The 17248-nt window shown below is 39.6% G+C and overlaps 1 protein-coding gene across 3 annotated transcripts in view; it reads right to left on the minus strand.

The window, feature by feature from the left end:
• Positions 1–1787: 1787 nt before the first annotated feature.
• LOC120537188 (organic solute transporter subunit alpha-like) overlaps positions 1788–17248 on the minus strand; it is a 46816-nt gene continuing 31355 nt past the window's right edge. For all 3 annotated transcript variants that reach the window (XM_039765932.1, XM_039765934.1, XM_039765933.1), the window contains 2 exons: positions 12640–12745; positions 1788–2590 (listed from right to left, as the gene is read on the minus strand). In XM_039765932.1, the coding sequence (XP_039621866.1) occupies positions 2448–2590; positions 12640–12745 (249 nt within the window). In that variant the 3' untranslated portion in view covers positions 1788–2447. The remainder of the gene's footprint in view (positions 2591–12639; positions 12746–17248) is intronic.

Raw genomic sequence — 17248 nt, forward strand, 5'->3', positions numbered from 1 at the left:
CATAAAGGAACAGGTGAAGATATACTTTAAACTAGAAGATTTGAAACAAGCTAAATGTACCATTTGCTTGACTATTGATTTTCGTGAAGAATGAATTTTATTGTGTAATAGTAATTGATACAGAAGGATGGAGCAAATGTGAATATTAATGTATTAGGATTTTTGCACAACATTAGGACACAAATTGTATGATATTGGTTTTAAACAAGATTTAAACATGCTAAATTAGATACAGGGTATAGTACAAACCTTTAAAGTGTGTAGAACGTGGTATAAGGGAAATTAAGTTTTTATGAACTGGGGTAATTAGGGCCATATAGACAGAAATAGTTGGTGGAAATACAGGTCAAATAATTAATATTATGGCATCTTGGGCCTAAGTAATATAGAAGATAACAAAACAAAGTAATAATTCGGCACAACAGAGATGGAGTGTCTTATGCGCGGAGTAGTGAGTAGTGCAGTTTGTGAAATTGGAAAGTCCAAATACAAACCAAGGATCCCAGCTGGTGGCAGAAGACTAACATTAATAAGAAGCTTGGGTACAACCTTTGCAATTTTAATGTGACCTTGACGTGAGCCAGTGGCTTGCATTAATGAGAGTAGTGCTGACATCTTGTGAAGGGAGGATTGACACCCACTTTCAGAAAGATAGCTGTTTTTACTGTATGCAGCAAAGGTGATCATCTAATTTAAGATAAGAGCAGGATTTAAATTGGGACAATTTTGTGGATGGGAGCACAGGGATGCGAGCGTGGTTATACATCATTGGCACATTTTGATGTTTTCAGGTAATACTTGTGCTGTCTGTGTCACCACCAACAATAATATTTAAAGATCTGACCACTGATGAAAAATATAGGACTAGGTACACTTCTGTGAACAAAGATAGCTAATGTTTGATGGATACGAAGGAAATCAAATAGTTGTTGATAATGTTTTTTCATCGTACTTAAAGTTATGAGGTTATGGGACACAAATCTGATATTTATAGGGGAAAGCATTCATTGCCAGTATACTCTGAAGAAAAGGGACTTTGATGCATGCTATTGTTTGACTTGCTTTTCGATGTTCATTTTTTATTAATTTTATTAGCTATTACTAATTTATGTGATTTTATCTTAGATATTAATGATTTCCACTGATTTCTGTTATTCCCCAAATTCAGCTAGCCAGGAATCTTCTACTTCTTTTTAGCATCAAAGAGGAGGGAGACATATTTATCATACACAAATGTTTTATACAGATTGGGAATAGATTTACAATAGGAGACTGGTCCTTACAGTTTTAGTGGCACAAAGGGGGAATGTTAAAGAATAGGTTTAGGGTAGGATAGCTTTCACCTTAAAGAAACAGCATAAAGGGTTAATACATGTCAGAAACCTTTGCAATCATATCAGATAAAGGTAAAATGAACAACTAAATGTACTGAAAGATGACTAAGAAACCAGCAGATGCCCTGTAAATAACCACAATGGACAATTGTTATATGCACAGAAATTTCAAGGGTGGAGGCTTAACTCAAATGTATAAGAAGAACCAGAATATAATATAACAGACTTTTATTTTATATAAATCATTTGGATGCAAACCAATAAACCAACAAGACTAAAATGCATGCATTGATTGGCACTGTATGTAAATTCAATAGTTTATTAAATGAACCTCTATTCTTTATTTCTCTGATCATTCTGACCATGCTGTAATAGACTGCTTTTGAAGAATGCTCCCTCTAAGGCGTTTGGCCGAGGAGTAATTAAAAGATACCATGAAGAGCTTTTCTCCTGCCTGATAACTGATTTGTCCTTTTAGAAGATGTTTCATTCTTTAATAAGATGTTAAATTTCTACCACAAGAGTATAATCAATTGTATTGCATAGTAAAATCTGAAGCTGTGTGATTTCCTGCTGCATCACTAAAGTATAATTTATATGTAAGTACTGCATGGATCATGCTATACTGATTTTTTATTGTAATATACCTAAAACAATCTGATTATGTGGGTTTGTTTTTGTTATGTGCTGTAACACAATTTGCAATAAAACAGTGTAAAGAAGTCCTTGGCCTTCCACTTACTCTGAATCATATTTTAATGCCCCCTTTCTATTCATACTGGATTCACACCAATGTGTTGCATTTGTTAATGAAACAGAGAAACTACAATATATGATGCCATACTGAGATGTCAGGCAAAGTTCTGGTTAAAATTTCTGAACTGAAACATATCTGTATAGTAAGTGAGAACTGCAAAGATAGTGGAGCTCAGTTTACAAACAGGCAATGCTTTTCCCTAAACAACAATAATTAAATTTCCATACTTGTATGCTTTAATAGGTAAAGTCTCCTCTTAAAGTAAGTGTCCATAATTTATTTATATTTATAACATGGCCTCGTCCTGTGGCTGTCCTTTTTACCCCAGCGTTGGCTGCTTGTGCTGTTGCTTTTGTTCACCTTATGTCCTTTTGGGTTTCCTGATCTCCAGATGGTCCAGTGTCTTCAGGGTTCAAGTCAGCGTATTTACGTCTGTAATAGCAGCGTGACAGGATGGTGATAATGAACATCTCCATTACAAGCAGCTGTTGGTTCATAACTAAAGGCAAAGACAAAAAGCTCTGTTTGATTTTGAATTTCCAATATATGCTAAGGGAGACTGCAGTATCTATATATTTAGTTAGGGGAGGATTAATAAATTAGTTATTTTAAGCTCCAGCCTATGGGCCACAAATTAAGTAAGAAAAAAGAAATTGAATTCGTTTCTTCTTACTTTACAGGTGTGGAAAAATGGACTGGCCATTGGGACTAACGGGACAAAGTCCAATGCCCTAACTCCATGTGCTACGCTGTTGAGACACAAGCTATAAAGAGTGAGCATGGTGCAGGGGAGAAAGAGAAAGAGAGACGCAATGTGAATGGCCCACCGTGCATCCTCCATGCACATGTCCAATCACGTGACAGTACCTGCCGAGATGCAAACAAGAAAAGAACGTGAGAGGAGAGTTTTTAAACAACACAAACTGGTGATTTCTGCATAAGGGACTACAGCAGGGTCAACACTTAGAAGTGATCAGTACAAAGTAACTCTGTCTTGCACGTGTTCTCAAAAAGGTTGGCAAAAATACAATACGAAACAGTATTATTATATATATATTGTTGCAGGCAGCTGGGGTCCATGCCCAGCTGGGACGCCCCTGCACACTATATTCAGGGGAAGCAGCCCTGGACAGCGCAAGACTTCCTCCTGGACACTGGGATTTGTACTTTCCATATAGCCCGGAAGTAATTCACAATCACGGGAACGGAAGAGATGATATACTTCCAGGCTGAAGAAAAGAGAAGTTTTGATCTGACCCGGAAGTACTAAGAATTACATGGACTAGAGGGATCAGAAGCACTTCCCGAGTCAAGGACTTTAAAAGGACTGTGGGAGATCCCAGCGGTGGGCCGAGTTGGGAGGAAGGGTGACTGAGCTGCTGGGAGGTGTGGAGGATTAATTATAGTGAATTGTGTATTGTTTATTGAGTATTGTGGAGTGGAGGTGCTGTAAAAATACATTTATTTGGACTTTTATCTGGTGTCTGACGTCTGGTCCGAGGGTTCAAGGGGATGACAGCACCCCCTATCTGTCACTATATATATATATATATATATATATATATATATATATATATATATATATATATATATATATATTGTCAGGGATGCCAGGGGCAACAACCTGGCTGGGACGCCGTGAGGGACCGGAAGAGGGTCAAAGCCCACCCTGGATCATGTGGGAGCCGCCTTCCTGGTTGCTCTGGGGGCCACGGGTTGAGGGCATGGAAGCCCCACCCTGTAGGGGCTCGTGGTCACCGCCAGGAGGCGCCCCAATGCCTTGGGGACCTGTTACCTCAGCACTTCCGCCACACCAGGAAGTGCTTTGGGGAAGAATAAGGACGATACCCGGATAGCTGCCGGGAGAACAACCGGCACTTCCGCCACGCTGGGGCGTGGCCAACGGGGGAATGTCGGAAGCACCTGGAGCTCATCCGGGTCATGTATAAAAGGGGCCGTCTCCCTTCATTCGAGGCTAGAGTCGGGTGGAAGGAGGACAAGGCAAGAGAGGAGAGTAGAGGCGGCCTGAAGAAGAGGCATTTGTGGCCAGGACTGTGTTTGGGGTGTTTTGTGCACTAGTGGACTGGGTCTGAGTGACCATACTTGTAAATAGTTGTAAATAAAACGTGTGGCGGTTTGATGAACAACATGTCCGCCTGTCTGTGTCCGATGCGGCTCCACATCTGGCATAGTCGGCAGGATGCTCCACCTGTTACAAGGCGGGGACCTGATAAACAAAATTCTGTTGATGAACAACATGTCCGCCTGTCTGTGTCCGGGTCGGCTCCACATATATATATATATATATATATATATATATATATATATATATATATATATATATATATATATATATATATATATATATATATATATAATATTAGAATATTAGAACATTAGAACACTCTAGACGAGAACAGGCCATTCAGCCCAACAAAGCTCGCCAGTCCTATCCACTTGTTTCCTCCAAGAAAACATCAAGTCGAGTTTTGAAAGTCCCTAACGTCTTACTGTCTACCACACTACTTGGTAGCTTATTCCAAGTGTCTATCGTTCTTTGTGTAAAGAAAAACTTCCTAATGTTTGTGCAAATTTACCCTTAACAAGTTTCCAACTGTGTCCCGTGTTCTTGATGAGCTCATTTTAAAATACAAGTCTCGATCCACTGTACTAATTCCCTTCATAATTTTAAACACTTCAATCATGTCACCTCTTAATCTTCTTTTGCTTAAACTGTAAAGGCTCAGCTCTTTTAATCTTTCCTCATAATTCAACCCCTGTAGACCTGGAATCAGCCTAGTCGCTCTTCTCTGGACCTTTTCTAGTGCTGCTATGTCCTTTTGTAGCCTGGAGACCAAAACTGCACACAGTACTCAAGATGAGGCCTCACCAGTGCATTATAAAGGTTGAGCATAACCTCCTTGGACTTGTACTCCACAGATCGTGCTATATAACCTAACATTCTGTTAGCCTTCTTAATGGCTTCTGAACACTGTTTGGAAGTTGATAGCTTAGAGTCCACTATGACTCCTAAATCCTTCTCATAAGGTGTACTCTCGATTTTCGACCGCCCATTGTGTATTCAAACCTAATATTTTTACTTCCTATGTGTAATACTTTACATTTACTGACATTAAATTTCATCTGCCACAAATCTGCCCAAGCCTGTATGCTATCCAAGTCCTTCTGTAATGATATAACGGATTCCAAATTATCTTGGTATCATCTGCAAACTTAACCAGCTTGTTACTTATATTCCTATCTAAATCATTTATATATATTAAAAATAGCAGCGGCCCTAGCACTGACCCCTGTGGAACACCACTCTTAACATCGCCAGTTCTGATGAGGTTCCTCGCACCATCACCCTCTGCTTCCTGTGTCTGAGCCAATTCTGCACCCATCTAAAAACATCACCCTGAACTCCCACTTCTTTTAACTTGATGCCCAACCTCTCATGTGGCACCTTATCAAATGCTTTCTGAAAGTCCAGATAAATAATATCATAAGCTCCACTTTGATCGTATCCTTTTGTTGCCTCCTCATAGAATTCCAACATGTTAGTAAAACACGACCTCCCCCTTCTGAACCCATGCTGACTGTTCAGAATAACTCCTGTCCTTGTCATGTGTTGCTCAATCTTATCCTTAATAATTCCTTCCATTAATTTTCCTGTGATGCTTGTTAAGCTTACTGGCCTATAGTTGCTTGGATCTGCCCTGTCACCCTTTTTATATAATGGGATGATATTTGCCATTTTCCAGTCCTTTGGAATCTCTCCAGTGCACAGTGACTTCCTAAAAATATGTGTCAAGGGTTTATATATGTACTCACTAGCCTCCTTAAGAACACGAGGATAAATATTATCTGGGCCTGGTGATTTGTTTGATTTCATCTTATTTAATCTGAGCAGCACTTCTCCCTCTACAATTTCCAAATCCCTCAGTACCTCCTTAGTAGTTGTGTTTACCTCTGGCAGGTTATCCACTTGCTCACTTGTAAACACCTCAGAAAAGTAAGTTTAGGGCATCTGCTATTTCATTGTCTGTATCTTTTAATTCCCTTTACTATTCCTGATGAACTTGACCTCCTCCTTAACTGTTCTTTTACTACTAAAATACTGAAAGAATCTCTTGGGGTCTTCTTTCGCCTTATCTGCTATATTCCTCTCCAACTGTCTTTTAGCCTCTCTGATATCCTTCTTAATGGTTGCCCTCATGTTCTCATACGCTACGGTTCTCTTTGCAGTCATTAGTCTTATATGCCTTATACAGCAGTTTTTCCTTTGCAACTTCTTTTTAAATCTTTATTAATCCATCGTGGAGTTTTTTAGTTTCCTATTACTTCCAAATTTAGGTATGTATCTGTCCTGCATTACATGTAAAACATTTTAAACCTGTTCCACTGCTCCTCGACTGTCTCCACATTTAAAAGCTTATCCCAGTCTATCCTACTTAGACTTTGTCGCATCTGCTCAAAATTAGCCCTACTAAAGTTCAACTTAACAATTTTAGTCTTTGCATCTGTACTCTTACAAAATACTGAGAATTGTATTACATTATGGTCACTTGACCCTAGTGGTTCAATCACCTCTACACCCTCAATTCTATCCTGATTATTACAGAATACTAAATCCAGACAGGCTTCACCCCTTGTTGGTGCTTTAACATGCTGTGTTAAAAAACAGTCGCTGATTACTTCTAAAAACTCCTGCTCTTGTGCTCCTCCATCTGTAAGGTTATCCCAGTTAATATTTGGATAATTAAAGTCCCCCATGACTATAATATCCCCTGTAAACTTGCCTTTTGATATTACTAAAAGATGTGTGTTGAAATTACTGTCTGAATTGGGTGGTCTATAACACACTCCTAAAATGAGACCTTTTCCCTAATATTTTCCAGGCGAAGCCACATGTCCTCACTAAGATGGGGCTCATCATCCAACTGAAGATGACTTACATTTAATTCCTGTTTGGCATAAACAGCAACCCCACCTCCTTTTCTGTTCTGTCTATCCTTCCTAAAAATGTGTATCCCTCTATGTTACACTCATCCCCATCTTTGTTATTTAGCCAGGTTTCCGTTATTGCTATAATATCATAATTGTGCTCTGCTACATACAACTCCAACTCACTTACCTTATTTTTGATACTTCTAGCATTAAGGCAAGCTATTTTTAATGTGTTAATCCTTCTATCTTTACGTGTTTGCTTAAAATTTACATTACTATGCATTTTTATTTCTACACCATTGTTTGTTCTTCCATGTATAGATCTAAATCTGGCCTGTCCTAAACTCCCTGCCCCCCCATTCCCTAGTTTAAACAATCCTCGACTAGCCTACACATACGCCTCCCCAATACATTGGTGCCCCTCCGGTTCAGATGTAACCCGCCACAGCGGAACAGGTCCCATCGGTTCCAAAAGGAGTCCCAATGCCCCATAAACCTATACCCTTCTACCCTGCACCAAGATTTGAGCCAGCGTTAAGCCTTCTAATCTCCTCAATCTTACCTGGACTGGGCGTGGCACAGGCAGAACTTCGGAGAAGACTACCTTGTCAGTTCTGCTCCTCAGCTTGGTACCTAACTCTTTGAATTTGGATCGCAGAACTGACAGACTACCCTTATGTATGTCATTTGTTCCAACGTGGACAATGACAACTGGATCCACCCCCGCTCTGGCCAAGAGCCTATCCACCCTTCCAGGGAGGTCTCCCACCTGTGCTCCCGGAAGGCAACACAACGTGCGAGACTCTCTCTCTCTGGAGCACACCTGCGCTTCAATCCCCCTAATGATTGAGTCCCCAACTATCACTACCTCTCTCTTTTTGGGAACTGGTTTTGAGGTGGCCCATTGGGGCTCCTCAACCCTGCCTACCACCTCAGAATTATCAGAGTCACCGTCCAGCTACTCCAGGACATGATAACGGTTAGACACTTCTAATTCTGGGGTTGATCCCCCCGGACAGTGTGCACCCTTTACCTTACGCCTTGTGACCGTGACCCACCTATTCCTACCTGTCTGGTCTGGAATCTCCTCCCACGCCACCTTAGGGGTGCACACCATCTCTCTAAAGGACACCTGGGCCAAGTCCGCCAATTCTCTATTACAACGCAGGTCAGCCAACTCCTCCTCCAGTTCAGCGACCCTGAGCTCGAGGTGCTGGATCAGCTCGCATCTTTTGCAGATGTAGCCCTCATAGACAACTGGTTCTTCCAAACCAGCATCTAAAAAGTCCAACATCCAACAGGACTTACAGGAATATACAGCAAATAATGTATTAATCACCAACTGCAGCGGTGAAGGATAATTTAAAAGATTAGGGGTGTTTACAACTTCACAGCCGAATTTCTCTTTGATTTTATTTTCAACACATCTTTGTGCCTTACTTTACAAGGATGCCAACTTTCAACCACAATAGATGTTTAGTTAGGGCTAAAACCTCACTTTGTCCATATCAGACACTTACACATTCATTTTTTGTAAGAACAACTACAACATCTGCACTTACTGGAGCAGAGTGGAGCTGAGGAGGGGAAGGAGGACAAAGCAGCTGAACAAGTATCTTTTCTTTTTTTTTTATCAGTCTAGAAATTACAAGCTTGTGATACTAAATTTGTCTTAAATGAAACAAGAATGTGCATGTGCTTCATAATATTTTGTTGCTTTTAATATTCTAGTTATACAGTATTTACTAATAAGAGCTTAACTGTCCTTTGCCATTCATTTTGTTGGCCTGGATCTACTTCTAGTCAGCTCTCAGTATTTGGATTCAATTAAGAGAGTAATCCCACAAAGTTAAAAATAAAATTAAATAAATAAACATTTAAAGACATGGCAAAAATTCAGATGTTTCCTAATTGCTCCTATATGTAATCAGTACATTTCCGCACTTTTGCTAAAGCAAAACAACAGAAGAAGTAAAGACAAGATGAGATCAAACAAATAGATCAATTAAAGGTAAAAGTTATTGACTGTAAATCTGCTTTAAACAGAAAGTTAGTGTGAAGGGAATTTGCAGTACTGAACGCATGTGCACTACTTGACTTTACATACTGTATAAATGAATAGAGAATAATATGTTGATTGTTGCAAGAATTGTAGGTGTCTTCCCAATTGTGGAGTGCTGGTCTGGACAAAATTCTAGGGCTAGTTTTTGATGCCTTTCACTAATGCCAATGAAGAGTGCTCTTTATTAAAGCCAGCTATTGCGTAAAACAGACTGAATCCTACAATGCAACAGGAAAAACTCGAGTGTCTCACACTGGTGCTCCTGAAAAGTGGGGCCCTTTAACAACTGAATTTCACAGGAATCATAAAGGACTTTTCTGCCAAGAACACCACAGCCTATGAAGGTAGGGGCATGTACTTTGCCGTTGTTCTGTTTTGTGTTGTGCATTCACCTAAGGTTTTGTGGAAGTTGTGCGGTTGACTGGCCAGAGAGCAGCTGGCACTGTGTAGACTGGTGGAAGTGACCTTGTTGCTCATATTGTGTTGTTTGCGACTGATTCACACTGCTTATTCTTATAACATGGTTGGCCTAAAAGACAAATTGGTGTTTCATAGGCCACATTTCTATGGCCCATAATATTCTGTATCGGTACACTGGTTTGTTAAAAGCAAAGTTGTGAGTATCAAGTGCCACATTGTGATTTGCATTTCATGCAAGGTAAGGTACAGAGAAGTGGGGCAATTTGTATTAACTGGAAGGTCAGGGGGAACCTGAGGCTCAGGCTAGAGGCCCCTGTTAGTTAATTTTCCCCTGGTTGGAATCACCTTATACAGTTTGCAAAATTTTAATGTGTGTTTAAGCTGTGTTTGCTGTTCTAATCACAATCAATCAATTTATATTTTGCTACAACTTAACCACAACTTTAAAAAAAGACATGGAAAAGACACTTTGCTGCATATTAAATGTAAGCTTTTTCTTTCCATTAAAAAATTACTAGGGCAAACCTGGGCTAAGCGCCAGCCACTTCACGTCTCAGCCGCTGGCGTTGTGAAGAGGGGGGCTGAACTCACCCCAAGGAGACGCAGTCGCTCCTCCGAAACCCCCTCTTAAACGGTGATACATTAGGAAACAAATACATTTGTTTTTTACTTCCTCTTTGCTCAACCAGCTGCTGGCTTGCTGCTCACGGGGCGCACTTCTGTCATATCACATATTTCCATATATTCGATCTCTTTTCGCTTTTAAATTTTCATTAATATCGCATTGAATTTTGATTCCGTGTTTGGAATTACATCGTGACAATGCAACATACTGTATAACTGCCAGTGAGTGAATATCATTTCTTTCTCTCTATAAGAAATGTGTCTGACAACAGCATTCATACAAATGAGAAATGATTTCTCTCGTGGGATTTCACTTTCACCAAACAGCAAATTTTTAATTCTCGCGGATACGCCTCTTCATTGGGAAGAAACACTACTTTTTTTTCCCTACTGGCAACACGAATTAAACAGTCTACAAGTCACTGACTTAAAGTTTAAATCCAAACAATATTTTCAATCTCTTTTTGTTGTTTCGTTATTTCACCAAGTAATAATTTCCATTTGTTTGTGCTAATGCAATCTTTATTATCTTTTTTTTGAGACTTTTGAATTTTCGTACTTCCATTATCTCTAACCTTCTCTGCATGTGTACTGCGCCAACATTTTTTAATTCTTTACGACGTTCTACTTTGTCATCTAGTCTTTATTTTAATTCTGGTCCCAGGCGTGGTTAAATCTCTTGGCACAAAGACTTGTCTCGCGAGACGTGAAAGTGTCTCTCTGAGAAAATCATGTCTCGTCTCCTTCCAACCTTTCAAGATTTTTTTTTTATAATAGAGAGATAATATAATAAACTAATTATATATACAGTAGTTTATACTGCATGTTGGTGACATATATTTAATTTGTAAAATACATCAGATCCTAAGACGCAGCATATATGTATTTAGTATCAATAAAAAATGTAAAATAATTAGTGCAGTTATGTATGCAAATGCAAAGTTTAGCACTTATATTCAAGTAAAAAATTTATGTAAGCACTCTTATGCTTTACTCAATGAAAAGCACCATATGAGAATGAGTGAAATGAGTGACCTAGCGAAAGTTGTCCTAGAAGTTGGCTGCTGTGGCCAAAAGTTCATATCATGGTACTGTATAATTAAAATTCTGACAGCTTCAATAGATGCCTGCAGTATAATGTATCTGTGTATGCCGAGGTGTCCAGCTACGATCCTGGAGGGCCACAGTGGCTGCAGGTTTTCATTCTAACCCTTTTTCTAATCAGTGACCAGTTTCTGCTGCTAATTAACTTCTTTTCCCCTCATTTTAATAGTTTTTAAGGATTCAGTCATCTGAATTGATTCTGTTCTTCATTAAATGGCAGCCAAACAGAAATGAGATGTGAAGCAAGCTAACAGCTAAATCGGGCTTCAAACTCTAACCAGTTTCTTAATGAGAAGCCGATTCTTGCTGTTAATTAAACCTGTTATTTAATTCATTGGCTTGTTGCAGCTCTCATTCTGCCACAGCAGGCACTTCCAAAATTGTCGATTTTCTGGTTTTTTTGAAGAGCACCAACAAGATGTTTTGGTGACCTAAGCAGATCAACCTTACTGAGACCTTCACCTTCTTTTATTTTCAGATACTGTGTGATGGGCACAGGTGAGCTGGTCATGTGGCAGCTCGTTTTGTGTCTCATTATTGTTTGGCAGCTAATTAAGAAAAAATAAATAATTAGGGGGTCTCAGTCATACATAGCAAGTCAATTAACATTAAGGCAAAAGACGTTAATTGGCAGGAAGAACTGGTCAGTAACTAAAAAGATGGTTAGAATGAAAACCAAAGCTACTGCGGCCCACTAGGACCGGATTTGGACACCCTTGATGTATGCTTTTCAGACTGAAACCTTTTTTGAACAACAATACATGTACAACTGATTAATCATACACAAAGGCATGCATTGTAATCATTAAAAATGCTTGTGAATGCTGTGCTACTCAAATAGATTTGATAGTCGGTATTTCCCTTTCTTGAATCGATAAAAGTACAGCTTGTATTATGAATCCACAACAGTGCAGTACTAGATCTGGACCCCACTCAAGGCAGCCTAGTCCTAAACTCACATAGCGGGCTTTCTGGCCTGGAATGGGACTCAGAATTTCAAAGTGCAGCAATCTCAAAATACTGAAAAAATGTATAGTTTGTCACTGAATGGCATTGCTCCCTGTTGGATTCTGTTATATCATCAACGTTTTTCTCTTGTTCTGCATGAAAACATAACATTAAAAATTTTTCTCACTCATCACTGCATACATACTACATGGGGTAAGTAACATATAAAAAATATAAGTTTTGGGTGCAGTATTCTTTTAAAGTAAAAGATTAGTTAATCCCAAATTACTTTGTGTTAATGTACACAGAAGGGAATGGGAAACGTAAGAGTAAAAGCCAATTAGATTTTAAATTCATACGTTTCATGTTGAGAAGATGTGAAAAATAAAATAGAATTAGTATAAAAAAAGTGTTAATAAATAATAAGAAAAGGCACTTACATGCTCCTCTGGCCCTGGCAGGAAAGGGTGGCGCACATGCTATGATCCCAGTGCCAACAAGAAGGCTGATGATTCCACCTTGGGCCTGGGTCAGAATCAGAATGCACTGCAGGAGCAGAAAGAAACATCTAATGAAAGAGGTGACTTTCAGTGGTGTTCGACACCTAACCTCCACTTTTCTAATGTTTTTTTTAAGTAATAATTTGTTAAAGAACATGAGACATTTGACAAGAACAGGACAGTTAGCTCAGCATAGCTCATCCCTCTTGTTTAGTTAGTCATCTGTCTACCATCAAACCCACTTAAGCTACTTTGGGTCACAGAGCTGTGTCCTACCCTGGCAGTATTAGGCAATGCCTAGATGGGGTGAAGGACCACAGTAGCTGCAGTTTTTCATTTCAACCAGTTTCTTAATAAGAATCCAATTCTTGCTGTTCATTTTATCTCTTATTTGTGCTGTTATTCCATTAATGCATATGCTGTGTTACAAAAGAAACAATGGCACCGAGTAATCCAGAATGCATGGAAACGTGCATGTGAGATCAGCATGACCAAGACTATCCTTCATTAGGTTGCTCATAAACACTGCTAGAGGCTGACATGTTATTTATTCTGCATAAAAGTGGCCCAAAAGCAATCAACAAGATTGGACTGTGGAGGCCTTGTGCTATTGTCTGTACAGTCAAGAATGCCTCAACAAAGGAACACATTCATTTTGAGGTAAGGCAGTTCTGCTTTTGGTCCTGGAGAGTGGCAACGTATTGTATGTTGATTAGCACATGCAAGTAAGAATTTCATGCTACTCTGTACACATGACAATAATCACCAAATGAATCTCTTCTGCCACCCCCAGACATTTCTAAACCTGTCGATTTTCTTTTACCTTAATGCACCATCAAACTTTTTATGACTGACATCAACTCAATTTGGGAGTGCTGAATCCAAATATGAAGTCAGATTTTTTTCCTATTAGGTTTAGTTTTCTTGTGACACCACCTTTATATTTTCATGATTTAGTTTTATCATAGATAAAAATAGGAGTAAATAAATATATATTTCTAAAATATTAATCACTATTACTTTAATTTTTAATTCAGTTATGAAGACACTAAGCAAAATGTGGGTAAGTGACGCTTGAAACCTATACTTTTCCACAACAGGAATAAATTCCCTCCTCTTCCTGTAGCACAACAGAATATGCAATTACCTTTAGAAAACATTCAGTATTAGAAATATAGGTGTAGGAGATCTAATGTTGATTGCCCTTTTGCTTGGTTGCATCAAATCCTGTTGTGCTTTTGTGTGAGTGGGATAGCCTTAGCAAGAAGGCTGTCAGTAATTGAGTCAGTAAGAGTGGCCAAAACATACCTCCCATGTTCCAAGAAAGAAAAATGTGGTAATCAACTTGTTCATCCTAGGAAAGTTTATCTTTCTCCTCTTGACTTATAAGAAACTTTGTTAAAGGAATGGATAAAACAAACGGGATTCACATACTTAAGAAATGCATTTTCTCAGATCAGTGATTAAAGATTAAGGAAGGCATTTCTGTTGGTTCTCAGACCATAGAAGTGTTAAATGTGCAGATATTTGAAGAAGAGTTGAACAAAGCTGAAAAAACTGCGAGACAGAGCATGAGAAGAGCCTGCAGCCAATGTTTAGGAAATCGTAAGGCTGAAAACTATCCTGAAATACTTATGAACCTTCTCAAGGTAGACCAATGGGATGCAATATGTCATTGAAGATTCATTTTTTAGATTCTCATTTTCACTTTTTTTTGTTATGAATTTTTATTGATAAAAAGAGAATACAATGAACTACAGTAAAAGGAAAACCACATTAACTGCTTTTTGGGTTAGGTACAAACAAACACCCCACCAGCTTGGACTTTTGCCCTGAAAAACTTGGTGCTGTCAGTGATGAACATGGTGAGTGATTTCATCAGGACATTTTCAATATGGAAAAGTATTACCAAGACAAGTGTGTTAGGTGACTACTGGTGGACTTTTAAGAGAGACTTTCCTGAAGCAAAGTAGAGTAGAACATCAGAATGGGCTAAGTTATAGATTATATGTGAGTTATTTTAACAAACATGTAAATACACAATACTAGCTGTCTCCCCGTGGCTCTGCCCGCGTAGTAGTGAAACAGGACAAACTTTAAAAATAAATAAACAAGGAGGTATTGCTAGCTAAGTGGAGGCCATGTACGCTCCAAAACATGGCCAGAGGTAGACTGACTCGAACAGAGGCTAGCAAGTGAGTGAGGAGGGCCCCATCCGACTCTCCACTCCTAACGTCACGCTTCTCCCTCCCCTCAGTCCACAGCTTCTCTCGTGGATTTGTTCAAATATGTCGTACCTGCAAGCGAACTATAATACTTAACATGATGAAAGAAGTTGCAAAATCAATGTTCAAACATATAATAGAAATAAACCCAAACTAAATTCGTTAAGGGGTTCTCTCATATGCTAGCTAAGCGGCGGCAAGGTATGCTCAGAGGGTGGCGTATGACAGAGGAGGGCCCCTCCCGGCTCTCTACTCCTGACGTCACGCTTCCCCCTCCCCTTGGCCCGCAGCCTCTGTCTGGGATTTGCGTGAATAAATTGTTCCTGCAAGCAAACTATGATTCTTAGTGCAATGAGAGAAGTCGTAAAATCAACCGAATTCAAGCAAATTATAGAAAAAAAACCCAATCTAAATCTGTTAAGTGGTTTTCTCGTGAAAAGCTTTGGACTATATATATTTATATATATACCTGTATATATAAGCAAAATACCCACGCTTCGCAGTGGAGAAGTAGTGTGTTAAAGAAGTTATGAAAAAGAAAAGGAAACATTTTAAAAATAACGTAACATGATTATCAATGTCATTGTTTTGTGACTGTTATGAGTGCTGCTGTCATCAAGGATTTGATTATCATTATTTCTTTCAATCAGATTCGTTATTTGGAGGATGTGTTGTGTTCAGGATACATTCCGTGTTTGTCAACCGTTGTAAAGATAACAGGTTTCATTCATCGAAGTGTTCACTACCCAAATCGATACTCGTGAATCTAAGATGTTTAACAGGCATTCCCGGTATTAAGTTGTGGATTTGCCAGCGAATATTTAGCGGCAGCGTGTCTATGAACTTAATTTAAACTTAAGCTTTACACCTTGCTTTCCTATTGATATGTCTACAAAGGCTTGTTCAGCTTCAGAGGGTTTTTCCTTTCTTACTGCATCAATTAACAGCTCGTCTTCCTCTTTATCTGAGACATCACACACTGCATGCACAGGTTTACCTTTTCCAGTCCTGCAAACTTTAGTGAAGTGCTTCAGTTGACCACATTTTTACACTGTCTTCCTTTAGCTAGACATTGACTTTTTCCACCGTGTGCTTTGTTTCCGCAGTAGCTGCACTTATGAATATGCTTGTATGCGTCACTCGCTTCATATTCTTTTGCTGCCTTCTCAATTGTGTAATGCATTTTTTGTTCAGCACTCTTTGGAGCTCTTGCTTGTTGTCTGCGTACTGCGTTCACAGTCAGTTGACATGAGCCGCTCGGAGTACATGCATCAAAGGTTCTCGGCTGTGCTTGTGCTATCTTGTGCGATCTTGCAATGTCCACGGCTTTATTTGATGTTAGCTCAGACCTGGCACTTAAACGTTTCTCTCGCACTTTCGCTGAGTTTGTACTAAACACTATTCTATCCCTGACCATCTCATCTTCGTTTGCATAAGCACAGTCCTTCACCAACAATTTGAACTCCGTTACAAAGTGATCAAAAGTCTCGTTTATACCTGCGTCTTCTCATTAAACTTGTATCTCGCGAATATCGTATTCATCTTAGGCATGACAAACGCCTCGTAGCGGTAGTGTGTCTATTGGATTGCTGCTGATGGACGGCCTTATATAGGCAGGCAGCCAAGTACGTGGGAGGCATGGTGATGGGGGACACAACTCTGCCTCACACGGCAACCGAGCTGCAGGCTATGGGCGTGTATATGTATGTAAGTAGGATTAAGTTATGACCATTAAACGTAGAATTTCGAAATGAAACCTGCTTAACATTTATAAGTATGCTGTAAGGAATGAGCCTGCCAAATTTCAGCCTTCTACACGGGAAGATGGAGAATTAGTGATGAGTGCGTCAGTGAGTCAGTCAGTCAGTGAGGGCTTTGCCTTTTCTTAGTATATATATATATATATATATATATATACATATACAGTATACATATAGTATATATATATAAACTAAGGGGGGTGGCACGGTGGCGCAGTGGTAGCGCTGCTGCCTCAAGCAGTTAGGAGACCCGGGTTCGCTTCCCGGGTCCTCCCTGCGTGGAGTTTGCATGTTCTCCCTGTGTCTGCGTGGGTTTCCTCCCACAATCCAAAGACATGCAGGTTAGGTGGATTGGCGATTCTAAATTGGCCCTAGTGTGTGCTTGGTGTGTTTGTGTGTGTCCTGTGGTGGGTTGGCACCCTGCCCAGGATTGGTTCCTGCCTTGTGCCCTGTGTTGGCTGGGATTGGCTCCAGCAGATCCCCGTGAACTTGTATTCGGATTCAGCGGGTTAGAGAATGGATGGATGGATGGATAAACTAGGGGGGCAAGCCTTTGGTGTCCAA

This window comes from Polypterus senegalus, chromosome 10 (assembly GCF_016835505.1).
Source record: "Polypterus senegalus isolate Bchr_013 chromosome 10, ASM1683550v1, whole genome shotgun sequence".
Lineage (NCBI taxonomy): Eukaryota > Metazoa > Chordata > Cladistia > Polypteriformes > Polypteridae > Polypterus > Polypterus senegalus.